Genomic DNA, 17,500 nt, shown 5'->3' on the forward strand with positions numbered 1-17,500 from the left:
GTGTGTGTGTAATTGTGAGTGTGTGAGTGTGTGAGTGTGTGTGTGTGTGTGTGTGTGATCTCGGTGGGGAAAAAGGTCGCTATTTAAAAGACATTAAAATGCTGAAAGATGAATAGGTTCAGACATTTTAACGCACTGCAGGGAGGGCCTTCGCTACACACACACACACACACACACACGCTCTCAGTTGCCTGACCTTGAGTGCGTGTGTGTGTGTGTGTCACAGTAATGTGAAAAAGGGTTTCTCAGCCATAAGGTACCAACCTCCTACTGCTGCCCTTTAGACACACACACAGACACATAGCTGTGTCTGTGTGTGTGTGTGTGTGTGTGTGTGTGTGTGTGTGTGCGTGCGACTTTTAAGACCAGTGTGAGCAATAGATTTTACGGAGTGAAGACGTTTTTTTTTACCAAATCTCAAAACTTCAAACGTGTTTCAGGGTAAAGACTTTAGGTGAAGGAGGAAGGATGCAAGGAAGGAAGGTTAAGGTAAAGGTTTTGTTATCACTACATAGCTAACATTAGCATCAAGATACGCTACAGTGAGATAAGATAAAATATGATAACAACCAGAGGAGAAAACAAACGTCCATGTGAACTCCTGTTGTTTCTCCATCTCTTTTCTCGCGCAAAAAAAGCCCACAAACATTCGGGGCCGGCGGCTGCAACCCGCTGCACCACCGCGCCGCCACGCAGCTGACGCGTGAAATGGAGATGAGTGAGGATGAGGTTCTCGGGTTGCCGCAGCGTCGAGGGCGGGGTAAAGGTCAGGTTGTGTGTGTGTGTGTGTGTTCTTACTTTGGGTGTGTGAACTCGTCCACCAGCGACACCTTCTCCACCAGGTCTCCTCCGACGGAGCGGACAAGCTCGTAGAAGTCGTTGGCCTCGAAGCTCTCTCGCCCCGCCTCGCTCTCCTCCGGCAGCCAGAAGGAGATGTCATTGTGGAGGGGGGGGTATTTACTGAGCGGCTGAGGACACACACACACACACACACACACACACACACACACACCTCTACATCATCAACACGCAATAACACATATAACGTCTGTGATCATGAACACGACTGACGCTTCACCAAATCTCTCTCACTCATAGAATTAGGCCACGAAATATGTCTGATTGTTTTTCAACCAGATCCACGAAATTATGACAAAGTGCAGGAGGTTAGACGAGGGGACGAGGGGCGTCCACATACTTCTGGCCATGCAGCGTAGCCGAGAGGGAATCCTGAGAGAGCAGATGAGGTCGAGTGTAGTGACACTGGACAGCTTCCTGTTTACACACACACACACGGTGGCGGTCACACTTCATTAGCGGCGGTTCCGGGGGGGGGGGTCTCGGCCCAGGAGAGGTGCACCGGCCCTGGGCAGGAGATGAGCCGTGCTGCCCTGCTCCCTCCAGAAGAACCCAGGTCATCAATAAGACGACGACTCTCTCTCCTTCCTCACCTCTCGTCTCTCCTTCACCTCACGATCACTCCTTCATTTCCTTCTCCTTCCTCTTTCCTTCCAGCACCATCCTTTCTTTCTCTTCCTTTGTTCATTCTTGTTTTTCCTTCACCGTCTTCCTTTCTTCCCTCCCTCATTTATTTCCTCTCGTCGCTTTTTCCTTTCACCATTTCCTTCCTTCTCTCCTTCGTTAGACTTGCATCTTCGTCTTTTCTCATCCCTCCATCTTTCCTTTCACTCTTCCGTTACTATCCGTTTTAGATTATTCCCGTCTTGGTGGTCTCTGTAACATCCTGTTAACCTACTGGGTTTTTTGTTTTCCAATCTTCTTCTCTTGGCTGTTTTCATTCTCTTTCCTTCCCTCCTTGTTTCCGTCCTCCCCTCTGTCCCCCAACGGTCACTTGAAATGTTCTTTATTAGTGAGGACGAGAGTCGACAAAGAACACAGGGACAGAGTAACCGCTGTGTGACCCGACCTGTGTGTGTGTGTGTGAGCTTTTTAACCTCATGTATAAAACATTTTGACAGTGGGAGCTCACTTCAGCTGCCACCACTCACATTCTCCTGACCCAGCATCGTCTCTCTCTCTTTCACACACACACACACACACACACACACACACACACACACACACACACACACACACACACACACACACACACACACACACACACACACACACACACACACACACACACACACACACACACACACACACTCATTGGACGAACTCTGGGGACCAACAGAGCGACTGAGTCCAGGACGTGGCGCAGCTGAAGCCTCCATCTTGTCTCACACTGACTTCAGATGAAACGCTAGTTCCCTTTGAGTGTGGTGACGTCACTCGGCTGCGTGGCGGCAGAAGTCGAGAGCTTGACATTTTGAGGCAGCAGCCACATTGAAGAGTGTTAATGTGAATACAGGTTCTGTCTGACGTCGACCGTCAGAGTGACGCCGAGAGAGGAGGCGGAGTCAACTGCTGAACCTGGTGCCATCACCTGGTCGTGGAGTTTAAAGCACGTCAGCAGGAAAACTGACTGTGATTGGTTGTTATGGTAAAATCATAAGTTTGAGCTTTTAATGAGAAATTCTTCTTCTCAGTGTCTCTCTTTGGTTTGTTACCTGAGCGACGATCGTCCAATTCGTTGTTCCGTCATGAATAAAAGAACCGTTCCTGGTCCAGAGCCTTGTGCTAGGTTAATGCTACTGTTTGTCAGTGTTAGTGTGTGTGTGCGACGGTACCTGGAAACACACCGCCTGGTGGACGTCCTGAACCCGGAACTGCCGGAGGAAGCGTTCATCCTGACTCCAGAACAGCCGGATGTCGGGGAGGCCGTACAGGACCATGGCCAGTCTCTCCAGGCCCAGACCGAAGGCCCAGCCCAGCTTGTTCGCGGCCCCCGCTGCAAAAAACACAACAGATTCAAAAAACATGGACAGTAATGAACACACGTGGTCACATTCAGAGTCTGGTTCAGTGTCAGCGCCTCCACCTGGCAGCTGTCTGAACGGTTCCAGACGTCACCACACTGTTCTTTCACTCTGGGGTTTATCAATATCAATAATCAAACCTCAGACTCTCGCTCTTATCAGAAGAAAAGGAAACAGGAAGTGGCCTGACGAGCTGAAACATCTCGACATCCTGAAAACATCTGACATTTCACCATTTCCTGAGAAACAGATTAAATGTGGAAATATGTCCGACGTCACCATGTTGAGCAACGACAGACTCACTGTGTGTGTGTGTGTGTGTGTGTGTGTGTGTGTGTGACACCAATCGACTCCTCTCTATTATTCAACACTTCAACTTAATGCTGTCAATAAATCTATACACCTCATCTGAATGTCTCGCACGCACCCCCACTAAAAAACACACACACACACACACACACACACACACACACACACACACACACACACACACACACACACACACACACACACACACACACACACACACACACACACACACACACACACACACACACACACACACACACACACACACACACACACACACACACACACACGCACGCTCCGTGTGTCCGTGAGTTCGATTCCCTCCAGACAACCAGCAGGCTGCTCGAGGGCACTGGAGCAGCCTGGGCTGCGCGGGGTCGCAGGTCGGTGTGAGATGAGCGACACATAGAGAAAAGTGTTTGCAGGAAAACAAAAAGGGGAAAGTTTAGATTTTAGAATATTTTACAGCACATGGCTTTATTGTCCTGGAAGAATAGAAAAGAAAGGTGACATTAGAAGAGAGCGCTTCAGTTTTTCGTAGCCACACGAGATGGGCAGCGACGCCCACGTGGCACCAGTACCCTCTCTCCCTACATGACCCCCACGGGGCAGCGTCTCACACGGAGGCTCGGACACGACGACTTGACGGTTCTCTCTTTACTGGTACGATCATGTAAATCCACGAGCAACAGAAAATAACTTTATCCACTAATGGACCAACCCTTCACTGGCTCCAGGTCAGTGTTCTGCAACGAGGGAAAGAACATTTTCAAACTCCGTCAGCAGAACTGGAGTCGGCCACTAACCTTCAGACGACTCGTCTTCACTTTGTGCCATCAGTGATTCTGCAGGAGTTTTTCAAACAGCAGTTTCCACATTTCAGAACAAAACTCTTCCTCTCGCCTGCAGGCAGGTCAGCGCAGAGGGCCGGCGCTCAGAGGAACCGAGGATTATGGGTAATTCTGAGGATTTCAGCCCGGGGAACCACAGATGAGAGGGAAGTGGTTTCTGTCTCCGGGGCGAAGACTAATTGAGACAAACCTGTTTCCTCTCTGATGTGTCGACCCCCGAGGAACCGAGTCCGTGACCTCTGTCTGGGTCGTGATCCGCAGTTTAAGAAACACAGGATGGAAAACATTCAGCCGGAGAGCGAGAACTGAGGCATTCACAAAGAGTGGATCTCAGCTCGGTGCGATGTTGCATCACTTCCTCGAGGTTCAGTTTTCTGGGTACAGATCCACGCCAACACGTCATGGATTCTTTCTCGCTCCACGTTCCATCGATTCCACCAAGTTCACTGGGAATCTGTCATTGGGTTTTTATGCTGTGTTCCATTACACCTAGGAAACTGGAATTACCGACCTCCGAGTGGGAAGTTGCAACTGGAACGCCCCCCTCGAGTGGGAGGAGCCTCACCAACTCCATCCAAGATGGCTGCTGCATGTCAACAGAAAGTGAAAGCTGTAGTTTTTACTGTTTAGTAGCACTTCTGTCTCATTTGCGTCTCATTAAATTTGTGGTACAGAGTTACTGTCGACTTACTAATTGTGGACGTGTCGCTACGGCGTTAACATGAGTGAAATGCCGCGTACCACGTTATGATACACTGTTTTTTCTCACAATGGCTAGGTGGCTAACGTTGTTCCTCGACTTCCGTCCAAATGTGCAGCTGGAACGCAACCAACTCGGGTTATTAATAATAAATGAATTAAAGGCTGCTCCATCCCAAAGTCCTGGGCCGAATTTTGTTCCTAGTAGGCCTACATCCCTGCAGATGACTCAATGGTCAGCGTCCCACATGTGAAGGTTTCCTCTTCCTCCTCCTCCTCAGGACTGAGGAGGATTTAACAGGTGGAATCGATGCAGGATCACAGTTTTTAACTGGATACATCAGCTCAGTCTATCACAGGGAGAGTGAAGGTAATCAACCTATCAGGTGCCGATCAATAGCAGCAAATCAGACGGTCCGACCACGACGGGTTCACCTCGTACGAAACTGTGGTTTCACGAAATCCCCCCAAAAATGCAAAGAACATCCGAATGACTTTGGTCAACAAAAGTAAAGAAAAAGGACAGATATAAAATATGATAAAAAAAATTCAGCATTAAATGTGATTTGATAGACGTATATAGTGTAAGTTTATTCTGCGTCCTCGTCCTGTAACAAGGGTTAGGGGACTAACGTCGAGTAGCAGCGATGAGTCCTTGCTTTCACGTTTCATTTGACACTTGTTGAACGTGAACGCAGCTTTAACCACGAGGACGCAGGTTTGATTTTTTTCACGCTGCCGCGCCTCCGGAGGACAGATCACATTCCTGTGTGGTCACGTCTGCGTGAATCTGAAGAAATAATTAGTCGTGTCGCAGCAGCGTCGCAGCCTCAGGCTGTTGTTCTGCGTCCAGACTCATATTCTCTGGTCGGCTAATGGGCGAGGAGGCGGCGGAGAGGCTCGGGATCTAATCTGGAGATTTCTCTAAATATTTGTGCGTGGGGTGGCGGGTTCATATGGCTTGGCGCTAATATTCCAACACACCCACGGGCACAAAAACACACACACTCACACACACACAAACACACAGCAAACGAGAGGAAGGCGGACGCCGAGCGAAGGGACGAATTACCTGCTCTGATTGGAAATGCTTCTGCTTATTATGATGATGTGTAACCTGCCTGCCCCGCACGCACGCACACACACACACACACACACACACACACACACACACACACGCGCACACGCGCACACACGCACGCGCACCTCCCTTTACATCCTGGTCTCGTCAGCCCCAGTCCAATCAGCAGCCAGGGAATGTGGTTTCTATGCTAATGAGCGTGGGGTCGAGGGGTCGCGGGAGATGAGGGAACACACTGGAATAAATCTCCACTTCATGATAACGCACAATCAATCAGATCTCAAATCCTTTCTCCTCCTCCTCCTCCCTTTCACTTTTTCCTCTTCCTCCTCCTCCTCCTCGTCTCTGTCACTTCTTTTGTGTTCCCCCTCTTTTTCCGAACGGAAAACTCTGGTTGGGTTTTGTCTCCTCGCTGTGACACCGTCTTGTCTCTTCTCTCATCTCGTCCTCCAGTTTTGATGTGGTCAACAGAAACTAGGGAGGGAATATGATCAAAATAAGATCAGTTGATTTGATAATAATGTTAAAGTGTGAAGGTCAACATGAAGAATGGAGAGTCGATCTTTCCTCCTCCTCCTCTTCATCCTCCTCTTCTTCTCTTCTCCCTCCTTCAGGTTTTTGAACGTTGAGCATTAATCGTCTCCTCTTTTGTTTTCTGTCGTCCTCGTCTGGTTTCACTTCCTCCCCGATGCATCACTTCTCCTCGTTCCTTCTCTCCGCTCATCTGTCTCCATTGCTCCTAATTATATTTGCCATGAATATATTTATGACTGCATTATTAGAGATGTGCGGCAGCGGCGCTTGTGGTTTTAAGCTGCGGGATGGTGATGAAGCGCTATGATTACACAGGCCGCCGTGACAGAAAACACCAGTTGTAATTAGAGAGAGCGACTGAAGGCTTCTGCGTATGGAAATGAAGATATTTAATCTGCGATAAAGATAATTTAAATCTACACTCACCCAAAGAATGAGAGGAAAGTCAAAGTGAATTAAGAAAATGGAAGTTTTCTGAAAACGTCCTCATGAACAATGAGTCGAGGTTAATCTCACAATAAAAAAAAAAAAATTTTGACTGGTGAGAAACGTCCTGTGAAGACTGTTCAGGGTCTGAGGGTCTGGTCTATTTACTGGAGATTGTGGGATTATGGACTGGTCTATAAACTGAAAAATTAGAATGTAGGACCAGTCTATAAACTGAAAAATTAGAATGTAGGACCAGTCTATAAACTGTAGTTGTTGGGATGTAGGACCAGTCTATAAACTGTAGTTGTTGGGATGTAGGACCAGTCTATAAACTGTAGTTGTTGGGATGTAGGACCAGTCTATAAACTGTAGTTGTTGGGATGTAGGACCAGTCTATAAACTGTAGTTGTTGGGATGTAGGACCAGTCTATAAACTGTAGTTGTTGGGATGTAGGACCAGTCTATAAACTGTAGTTGTTGGGATGTAGGACCAGTCTATAAACTGTAGTTGTTGGGATGTAGGACCGGTCTATAAACTGTAGTTGTTGGGATGTAGGACTGGTCTAACCTCCACAGGTCTCTAGTCTGTAGGTATGATGTTCCTCCTCCCTCCTCAGCCGAGCACTCGGCGGCTTCAGGGCATCAGAACTTGTTCCTCCGGTTTTCGAGTGTCAGAGACGAAGAGTTTGTCTTGGTCTTCTCTTCAGACGTGAGGATCTGGAGCCCGGCGCCTCGTCTGGATCGTGTCAGCCACAGAACAGAGGGGTTCGAGAGCTGGAGCTCGTTGTCCACAGCTGTCGACAGATTCACAGACACCGAGGCTAATGAAGAGCTTTCAACACGAGGAGAGAAAAAATCATCACACGCCTGACGTACAGCGGCCGCGAGAGGCGAGAGACGAGTGTGTGAGTGTGTGTGTGTGTGTGTGTGTGTGTGTGTTTGTAGCAGACTGATGTGTTCAGTGAATTTACAGAAGAAAAATAATGAACGTTGTGAATATAAAATAAAACGTCTTTGCTTCAGAATCGTTTGTCAAACAGCAGATGAACTGGATCAAAGTTAAAGACACATCAGACTGAACCAGGAAGTAAAAATTCCCATGATCCTCTGCTCCGGAGTGAAAACTGGACAAAAGAGACGCAGTGGCTGAAACACATGAACCATTATGTTCACTTCTATTCTTATTCTGGTTTCACTTCACATTCTTGGTTTGAAATTTGAATTTTAAATCACGTTTCTGGATCATCTCTGAGAATCTGGGATCAGAAGATCCTCACATCTGTGTGTGAACCAGAGCTCCAAGAAAAGAGTTAAACATCTGGTTTGTTCCAGATGTTTAACTGACGAACACGCGAACCTTCGTCGTGAAAATGTGACGCTGATGAGAAACTTTGGATATTTTCAGATTCTTCCTTCGGTCTCTTTTATTCTCTGATTCGCCCTCGTTTCATTTCCTCCGTCACGTTCCATCACTCGCTCCGTCTCCACCTCTTCTCTCATCACTCACTTATATCTCCCGCCTCTCCTCTTTCCTCCCTCTCTCTAATCCCCTCATCTCAAACCTCTCCATCACTCCTACTCTTCCTCCATCTAACCTAATCCGTTTTGCTCCCCCACGTTTCCTCGTCTCATCCCTCCTCCCTCCATCCTTCCATCCAGCTCGTCTCTTCTGCTCTTCCTTCCTCTGGTTTTGGCGTTTTCTCGTCGACTGAACTGAAGTTGTTTCAAACCCGACGTCGCTTACTTTGTTTGAGTTGCCGCTGCGTTGATGTCACTTCCCTTCTGGTATTTCCATAAGCAGGTACAGTTGGAAGATGAGGTCACTGCAGCAAACTTTCGGTGCAAAGTACAAAATCTATCAGATCAGAAAAATGTTTTGTCAAACTTAAATGTACAAAAGGCGAAGAAGAAGAATGACGGTCATAAAAACCTCACAGAGGAACATCTGGAATAATAACATCAGTTCATCTTTTGTCTTGTAAAATATTAAAATATGTTGGTTTTTTTGTGCTACATGAATAATAAGTGGACTGCGGAGGCGGAGCGGTTGGGGCTTGTGCGACTTCGTCCGGTTTCAGTCACTGTCATTCGGCGAGCGAGCGCGAGACTCCGTGTCTGAAATCTTAAAGCGCGAGCCGTCGCCGCGCTGCGAGCGCCGCTTCGAATCGGCCTCCGGTGATGAATATGGATTATGGAAACAATATGTGCAGAAAAAGTCTGCGGACGCCGACGCCGCCTGTTATTGAGCTTCGCTGCTGAATTAATAATGAGGGCCACATAAATTATGCAGACTGATTAGGCAACAGAGGGGTTTACGTCGCGGTTTATAGATCAATGGGGGGGGGGTCAGGGCGCCACGAGAGGGAAATTGTGTCTGTGAGTGTGTGTGTGTGTGTGTGTGTGTGTGTGTGTGTGTGTGTGTGTGTGTGTGACTTGAGGAGTCTGACGATGGGAGTGTTCGACCTCCAGGCCGCAGACGTTACGTGAACATCACGAAGCTCGGACACAGGAGTTCCGATGTCGATCGGCTCTGAAGTGACTCTGTGCTCAGGTCGCAGCATCAGAACATTGGCGTTTCGACACGTCTTCAGTATCGGCCCCCGCACGACGGCACCCGTTGATTTGTGGAGCCGTGGCTGCAACGTGATTGGTTGTACGGTAGATTCGTATCTTGCATTTCCTCTGACAGTGGCAGATAAAGTTGATTTAGTGATGATTTGAAACAAATACATTCTTCATTTTGAAAGGCAACGACACCTGGAAAGTCGACCTGTAATGTCGACTGTCCGCCATATTTAGACGTCTATGAGAACGTGACAATATGCAGAAATGAACAAATTTAATTCACAAATGATGCTGCATTTAATAAGAATAAGCTAAATGTAGAGTCGCTCTCTGCTCCGCCAACTGACTGACTGTCGTGATCACACACACACTCACTCACACACACACACACACACACACACACACACACACACACACACACACACACACACACACACACACACACACACACACACACACACACACACACACACACACACACACACACACACACACACACACACACACACACACACACACACACACACACACACACACACACACACACACGTGTCAATGCACCAGTCAGAGCTCATTATGGGCGGATTACCGGGAGGTCCGGGCTCCGTGGAGGTGAAGGTGCTGCAGCTGTTGGCAGCTTAGCGTCCTGATCCTCTGTTTAGTGGAGGTTAAGACACTTTGTCGTCCGCTCTGCGTTAATCAACCGTCCCGGTTCACCAGGCCGGATTATACAACCGACTAATGAGGCAGAGAGGGTCGGAAGAGTCCGACGAGCCACATGACGTGTGAATCAGCCTCAGACGTTTCTGATGTGACACGTCTATGACACGTCATTTAATCACAGATTAACTGATCGATTACCAAATGAAATCTACTGCTGAAGAAACTGAGCAAGGAAACACCCTGACGCTCTGCACCAAGAACTCCTTTTCTTTCATTGCAAAAGAAAAACGTGCGTAAACTTCGTTACATGCGATCAGACGTTTTAAGCGTCAACAACCCCAAATAAAAAGTAGCGAGGTGCTATTCAGGTACGGTATCCTGTAAAGTATCCAGTAAAGTTCCATGTAAAGTATCATATAGAGTTTCCCCGTTCCCTGAGTTCCCTGTGCGATGAAACACCTCAGCTGTTTCCTCCCTGTGTTCGTCTCCTCGTCCCTTCAGGACGGTTCAGCGACACACGGGTCCAGACGGAGGATAAACTGCATCAGCTCTGGACGACAAACTGGATAATGAGACACGAGAACATCAGCAACAGAAGGAGGGAAATCCCCTCAAACGTGTGTGCGTGCATGTGCGTGTGTGCGTGGATGTGCGTGTGTGCGTGTGTGTGCGTGTGTGCGTGCATGTGTGCGTGTGTGTGCGTGTGTGCGTGCATGTGTGCGTGCACGTGCGTGTGTGCGTGCATGTGCGTGTGTGTGTGCGTGCGTGTGTGCACGTGCATGTGTGCGTGATTGTGTGTGTGCGTGATTGTGTGTGTGCGTCTCCTGCCTGCAGATCTAAACGTGTCGGCCTCTCCATCTGTCTGCTGTTGGGAAATGTCGGGCTAAAACCACTTTCCTCCTCAAACTGAAGACAAACGTCTCACTGATCGTTCCCTCGAACCACCGAGCGTCTTTGTTTTCTTTAACAAAAGGCCTCATGAAAGAATTAAAATCCATGTTCCAGGCTGAATCCTGTTCATTTATCTTCCTTTAAAAACAGCCGCTACGTTTCCATCTTATCATTGAGCGAAAAAAGGGAATTCCGTGCGTTTGAAGCGAATAAACTAAAGCAGTTTGGTCAGAAGATGGCGCTACAGGCTTAAAGTAACGCTGCTGTAATAGAACAGACGAAGAAGAAGAGGTTACAAACCACAGGAGCGACGCCGATAAGACGTTGGATCTGATGCAGCCATCGTGTCGACTTAACGGTGGCGATCTGTCGTGGCTAATTTGATGACCATGTTTGTCACTGAGCAGAAAATGTTGTCAGAACTCCTGCACACTGCCCCCTACAGGTTTTGTGAATATTACAACGTCTGACAAACGTTGGTTACTTGTGTTTTTGTCCGTCAGCAGGATGAAAAGCTCCTGAACAGATTTTCCAGTGACAAGGGGGCGGAGCCAGGCATGTTTGATCTCTTTCTGTAACATTGGGAGACAGTTACATTTTTTTTTTTTTACACGTTCATTGATTTCACATGATAATAATTCATAAAAACACGTTCACTGACTGGTTGATGTTGACGTCTGAACTTCACTGAGTGACGGCTCTAGTGTCTCTGTCACGTTCATCCTCTCGCCACACATTTGTTTTCACGAGGTCACTTTCTCACCGCGTCCCGAAAGTGTCAAACTCGTAAACTCCGACATCAGTTTCTGCTGGTTTTTACCGCCCTGTTCCACCGGTGCTAAAGTCGGACACTTTACGAGCCGAGCACCTGAACGCAACACGTGTCAGGTCCGTCTCCTGTGTGTGTGTGTGTGTGTGTGTGTGTGTGTGTTTTCACACTGTACGTGACACCGCCTCCTCATTTTATCTCCTCGCTGCTCGTTTTAATTACTCGGCTCCGTTCGACCTCTCCTCGCCATCTACCCCCATTACCATGAGACTCTTCGACCGCGGCTTGTTTCCTCCCCGTACAGAGATACTTCACTGACCTTTCCTCGTCTTCCCCCTGCAGACCGACAGGACGGGGAGTCAGAGGACGAGGTGTCTAATGGCGTCAGACGTGATTAATCACCAGCAGAGGGGCGAGGTGATTCCAAACAGTGATTCAACCTGAGCGCTCTGTAATGAGGAAAGCGCCCGGCTGACTACTATTACCCTAATAAAGACGTCCACACGTTAATGAGACTGACACACCTGAGTGCACAGCCTCAGCAGCAGCGAGTCCTCAGACTCAGACACACACACACACACACACACACACACACACACACACACACACACAGTGAGGTTGGAAAAGTGTGCAGTAATAATTCATGAGTCCGATCGGCGGCTAAGAGAGAAGCTCCGCCCACCTGAGGCTCATCAGGACGGGACGTCAGATAAATGAGACGTCCCGGACTCATTCTACATTAGCTCCTTATTAGCGCTGCTCTCTCTCTCTCTCTCTCTCACACACACACACACACACACACACACACACACACACACACACACACACACACACACACACACACACACACACACACACACACACACACACACACACACACACACACACACACACACACACACACACACACACACACACACACACACACTCTAACATGAAGTCATACACTCAGAGCAGACGTGTCATTACGTTCCTCTCAGGTGCAGAGGAAGAAGCTACATCATGACCTTCTCCTCAAGCTGACACTGAACATGTTCTTCGCTTCAACACCGGAGAACGACAGGAAGACGCACACGCACACGGACACGCACACGCACTCGCACACGGACGCACGCGATTTGTCAGACGCTGCAGTTGCACCGACTGCGCTCAGTGAAATAAAATTATATAAAATTCATAACAAAAAGCAGTAACAACAGATGTAGATGTAAAAGCAGTAGGAGTAGTGCTAGACGTATACGTAGTAGAAAATGTAGTCGAGATAGCAGTAGATGTAATATCAGTGGTACTAGATGTAGTAGTACTAAATGTAGCAGTAGCACCAGGTGTAGTAGTACTAAGTGTAGATGTAGTAATAGTAGGAGCAGTAGATTTAGAAGTAGAAGTAGTACTAATTGTAGATATAGTAGTAGAAGAGGTAGTAGTACTAAATGTAGATGTAGTAGTAGAAGAGGTAGTAGTACTAAATGTAGATGTAGTAGTAGAAGAGGTAGTAGTACTAAATGTAGATGTAGTAGTAGAAGAGGTAGTAGTACTAAATGTAGATGTAGTAGTAGAAGAGGTAGTAGTACTAAATGTAGATGTAGTAGTAGAAGAGGTAGTAGTACTAAATGTAGATGTAGTAGTAGAAGAGGTAGTAGTACTAAATGTAGATGTAGTAGTACTAAATGTAGACAGACACACGAACGAACCATCAGAATAAAAGTCTGACAAGAAACTGAAGAGATGAGTGGAAGAAAAGATTTGTGTTGTGAAAGCGTGTCATCTGTTCACCCTCCTCTCCGCTCATTATTCACATTACATCTCCCTCCTCACGACTCTCTCCACCCGCCCACCATGTCCTGGGGTTGACATCAAACGCCGCTGTAGTAGAAACCCTCTATTAGAACCGACCTGGAGAAACCACAGACGCTCGACAACACACGGCTCATTAAACAACACTGACGTCGCCTCCACAGCAACAAGTGTGTATGTGTGTGTCTGTGTGTGTGTCTTCATTAGTAAATCTCTGCAGGCAAACAACTGTAGCAGGAAAACACACAGTACAGCGGAGTAAACACATAGACGGCAGTAAGAAGATAAACACTAGTCAAGGCACAATCTACATCACCATGATCGCCCCCTGGTGTCTGGCTGCAGTACAAGTCATAAGCCCCGCCCCCTCCATGTTTCTGTCATGTGAAGTCGTTCATATCACACAGATGTTTGTTCACGTGTTCATGTTTTTGTGTGTGTGTGTGTGTGTGTGTCCTCTGAAACTCGTAACACACGTTTCTGATGATGATAACGACGGAGTGACGAAGGTAAGGATGACATGTGATGTTGAAGACGTATGACAATAATGACGCTGTGTGGTCATGATGATGACGACGACGAAGGTGGCGTGTGATGACATCAGAAAGGACAGAGGCTCAGACCAGCTGTCAGTCAGACGGACGCAGAGATTCATTCATCCCAGTGAATAATGAGCAGAGGACAGAGCTGCCTACACACAGTCTGTGTGTGTGTGTGTGTGTGTGTGTGTGTGTGTGTGTGTGTGTGTGTGTGTGTGTGTGTGTGGGAGTGAGTGAGTGAGTGAGTGAGTGAGTGAGTGAGTGAGTGAGTGAGTGTGTGTGTGTGTGTGTGGGGGAGTGAGAGAGTGTGTGTGTGTGTGTGTGTGAGTGTGTGTTGTGTAATCCTCCCAACGTAACCAACATGAACGCTGAGTCAGCAGAAAGATAAAAATGGACATTGAGTGATCGTCATGAACCTGCTTCACTCACGACGTCCTGCTCGCCGCCAGACTCGACACGTACAAGCTCACGACTGGAAAGATGATGTCATGTTCCTGATGAAGAAGAAGAGGAAGAGGAAGACGACGAAGAGGAAAACGAAGAAGAAGAAGAAGAAGCACTGCCCTGATGTCAAACTGTTGGACTCTGACCTCAGTCTGAAGCTACAGACACTCAGCTCTTTATTTTAAAAATGTCCTGAAAATTGTTTGCTGTAAGAGGAAAAGGAAAAGTTCTGGAAAATTTCTGGAGCAACATTTGCCTTCTCACATTCAGCCTCTCTTGAAAATGTCCGGACTTCAGTTCATGCTTCAGATTTAAATCCGCCATCATTGATTTTACTATAAAGATTCTGCTCTGATTGTCAAACTGCTGCTTTTTCATTAAATATACGGCTTCATTTCATATATATATATATATATATATATATATATATATATATATATATATATATATATGTCTATGAAATCATCCTATTTCATCTACTTAAATAAAAGATGCATCTATCTGGTTTTAACCGTGAATTTACATGTTTCAGTGTTGGCGGGGGACTTTCTTTGCAGTGAAGAGATCAGGCAGCAGATCCGAGGCCTTCGCACGACAAGTCCCAGAGCCGCTCGTTAGGACACTCAAGCTCCGACAAACACCCGGAGAGGCTGCGGAGTCGGAGCCGCCGCCGCCGCAGCGTGTCAGGGATTTGCGCCGCGTTGATGATGTCATGCGAGAGGATCTGGGGCCTCTCGTCTCCGGATCTGACGGAGACTTGTCGGCTGCGAGCCGTGAAGCTCGGGGATGAGCGGCGGCTCAGCGCGAGCACAGCTCGCTGCCTGGAAGCAATAAACCTCGACTCCGCCTCGACGCTCAGCGTTTGGAAAACTTATCGGGAGGCAGCTTCGTTTGACTTTTTAATAAAGTTAGAGTCACTTTTTATTACGTCTGGATGTTATTTTTGCAGAGAAGAACGGAGACTGATCCTGTTTCATCCGCTTCTGAACTTTGATTTGGAGACTTTCCCTCAAACGGGGAACTTTTCAGAGTTTTATTTTTATCCATCAGGAGACAGATGTGAAAAACACTGACGCAAACTTTCACAGATTTTTTACCAAAACTATGATCACGATTAGTCTGATAAATACTCAGGTCTGATTGTTCGGTTTCCCGACGTGACAGATTTTTTCCGCGGCTCACAAGAGTCGTGATTTCCACAGATGAGGTGAGAAAAGACTCGAGCTATTCCTGGAAACATCCTGATGATGAATTTGTCGTTAAGCGTCGTCGCTGATGAAAGCCGACCTGGTTCCTCTGACGGGACGACGGACTCGGTGAAAACAACAGCCGGCACGTTTCTCTCTGAATGAAACCGAGAGCTGCAACATGAGATATGATCTATTTTTATCTGCAGAGTATTCTTAGCGGCAGCAGCAGGAGAAAGAGGAGGAGGAAGAGGAGGAGGAAGAGCAGCGTCTCTCTGCAGAGCTCAATACCACTTTAATATCTAACAGTCTGAACAAACACTGTTACTGATGTTGTTGTCGTCGCCGTGAAAACACTGTGTAAAACATCAGGACTGATGTTTCTGTCTCAAAGACTGAACATCACAAACAGACAGTAATACCACCGGGAACCACTAGGGGGGCAAACCACACCTGACTGTGGCCTCTTCAACTTCTCCTAAAAGTCGACGGCAGCTTGTAGACGCGTCTACAGGGGATTCACGCTCCACGCATCGCTCGCCACCCGTGACGTCAGCAGGCGAGTTTATACTCACGCTTCAGGTGTCTGTCGCGGTCCAGTCTTCTCCTGAACCACTGCTAGCGATTGAACTGTCGGACAGGAGGTGAGCTCGCTCCCCACCCACCACGTCGCCACCATGGCCGTTTGATTAGCTTGCTAACTAGCCCCAATTGCCGTTTAGCTAACGGACAATTTAGCCTCGCTAACAAACTTACTTTAAGAAGAAGGTGGACTGTTCGAGGTTTTGTACGGCTCCAGTTTTTACGAGAGTTTGGAGTGTGGAACTTTCCCAGTTGTTTATGATGCATGGATGGAAAGAGTGTCGCGATCAGAGGAAGTGACTATACGTCAGGTACAAGTTACCAAAACATGGGAGTTGCACGACCTCACGAAATGACACCAACGTAAAACCACTCGCCACAGGAAGTGACGTCAATTTGACGTCAACGCGGGCAGACTGGGCGTCAGGGATGTTTCTCTCTCTCCACCAATGTTTGTTATGGAGGAAACTGTCCAGGCGGAGATGGATCACTGCACAAACAAATGTTTGTTCTGCCCTTCGCAAAACCCCTGAGACACACACACACACACACACACACACACACACACACACACACACACACACACACACACACACACACACACACACACACACACACACACACACACACACACACACACACACACACACACACACACACACACACACACACACACACACACACACACACACACACGAGTAGACAGCTCTGTGTGTGTGTGTGTGTGTGTGTGTGTGTGTGTGTGTGTGTGTGTGTGTGTGTGTTGGGGGCACCAGCTGTCCACCAGTTATTGCCCCCAATGGGAGCACGAGACAGGCAGACAGACAGACAGACAGACAGACAGACAGACAGACAGACAGACAGACAGACAGAGAGAATGAAATAAAAGAAAGGAGTTGAAAAAAGAAGAAGGAAGAACAAGGAAAAGACAGGAGCAATGACCAAAGTGAAGAAATGTGGAAAATATGGAGGGATGAAAGAAAAGAGGACAAATTAAGAAAGGATGAGAAAGAGAAAATGAAAAAATGGAGTGACAACAGGGAGAGAACAGAATAAGACTGCGGTGAAAAGACAGAAAAGAGGAAAAGAATGGACCAATGGAGAGATGATGAAAAGGAGAAATGAAGAAAGGATGGAGAGATGATGGAGGAGGAAATAAAACCGGGTAGAAAAAGGTAAAGACACAAGAAAAGATTGAGGCATGAGAAGAGCAGGAGAAGAAGAAGGGATGAGAGAGAAAATAAAAAGATGGATAGATGAGAAAGAAGGAAAACAGAAGAC

The 17,500-nt window shown here is 47.5% G+C and overlaps 1 protein-coding gene across 7 annotated transcripts in view; it reads right to left on the reverse strand.

Moving 5' to 3' along the window:
- Positions 1-17,500, reverse strand: part of fars2 (phenylalanyl-tRNA synthetase 2, mitochondrial) — a 46,977-nt gene that overhangs the window by 13,337 nt on the left and 16,140 nt on the right. For all 7 annotated transcript variants that reach the window (XM_035619218.2, XM_035619217.2, XM_035619214.2 and 4 more), the window contains 2 exons: positions 2,694-2,854; positions 799-968 (listed from right to left, as the gene is read on the reverse strand). In XM_035619218.2, the coding sequence (XP_035475111.1) occupies positions 799-968; positions 2,694-2,854 (331 nt within the window). The remainder of the gene's footprint in view (positions 1-798; positions 969-2,693; positions 2,855-17,500) is intronic.

Source organism: Scophthalmus maximus, chromosome 21 (genome assembly GCF_022379125.1).
Source record: "Scophthalmus maximus strain ysfricsl-2021 chromosome 21, ASM2237912v1, whole genome shotgun sequence".
Lineage (NCBI taxonomy): Eukaryota > Metazoa > Chordata > Actinopteri > Pleuronectiformes > Scophthalmidae > Scophthalmus > Scophthalmus maximus.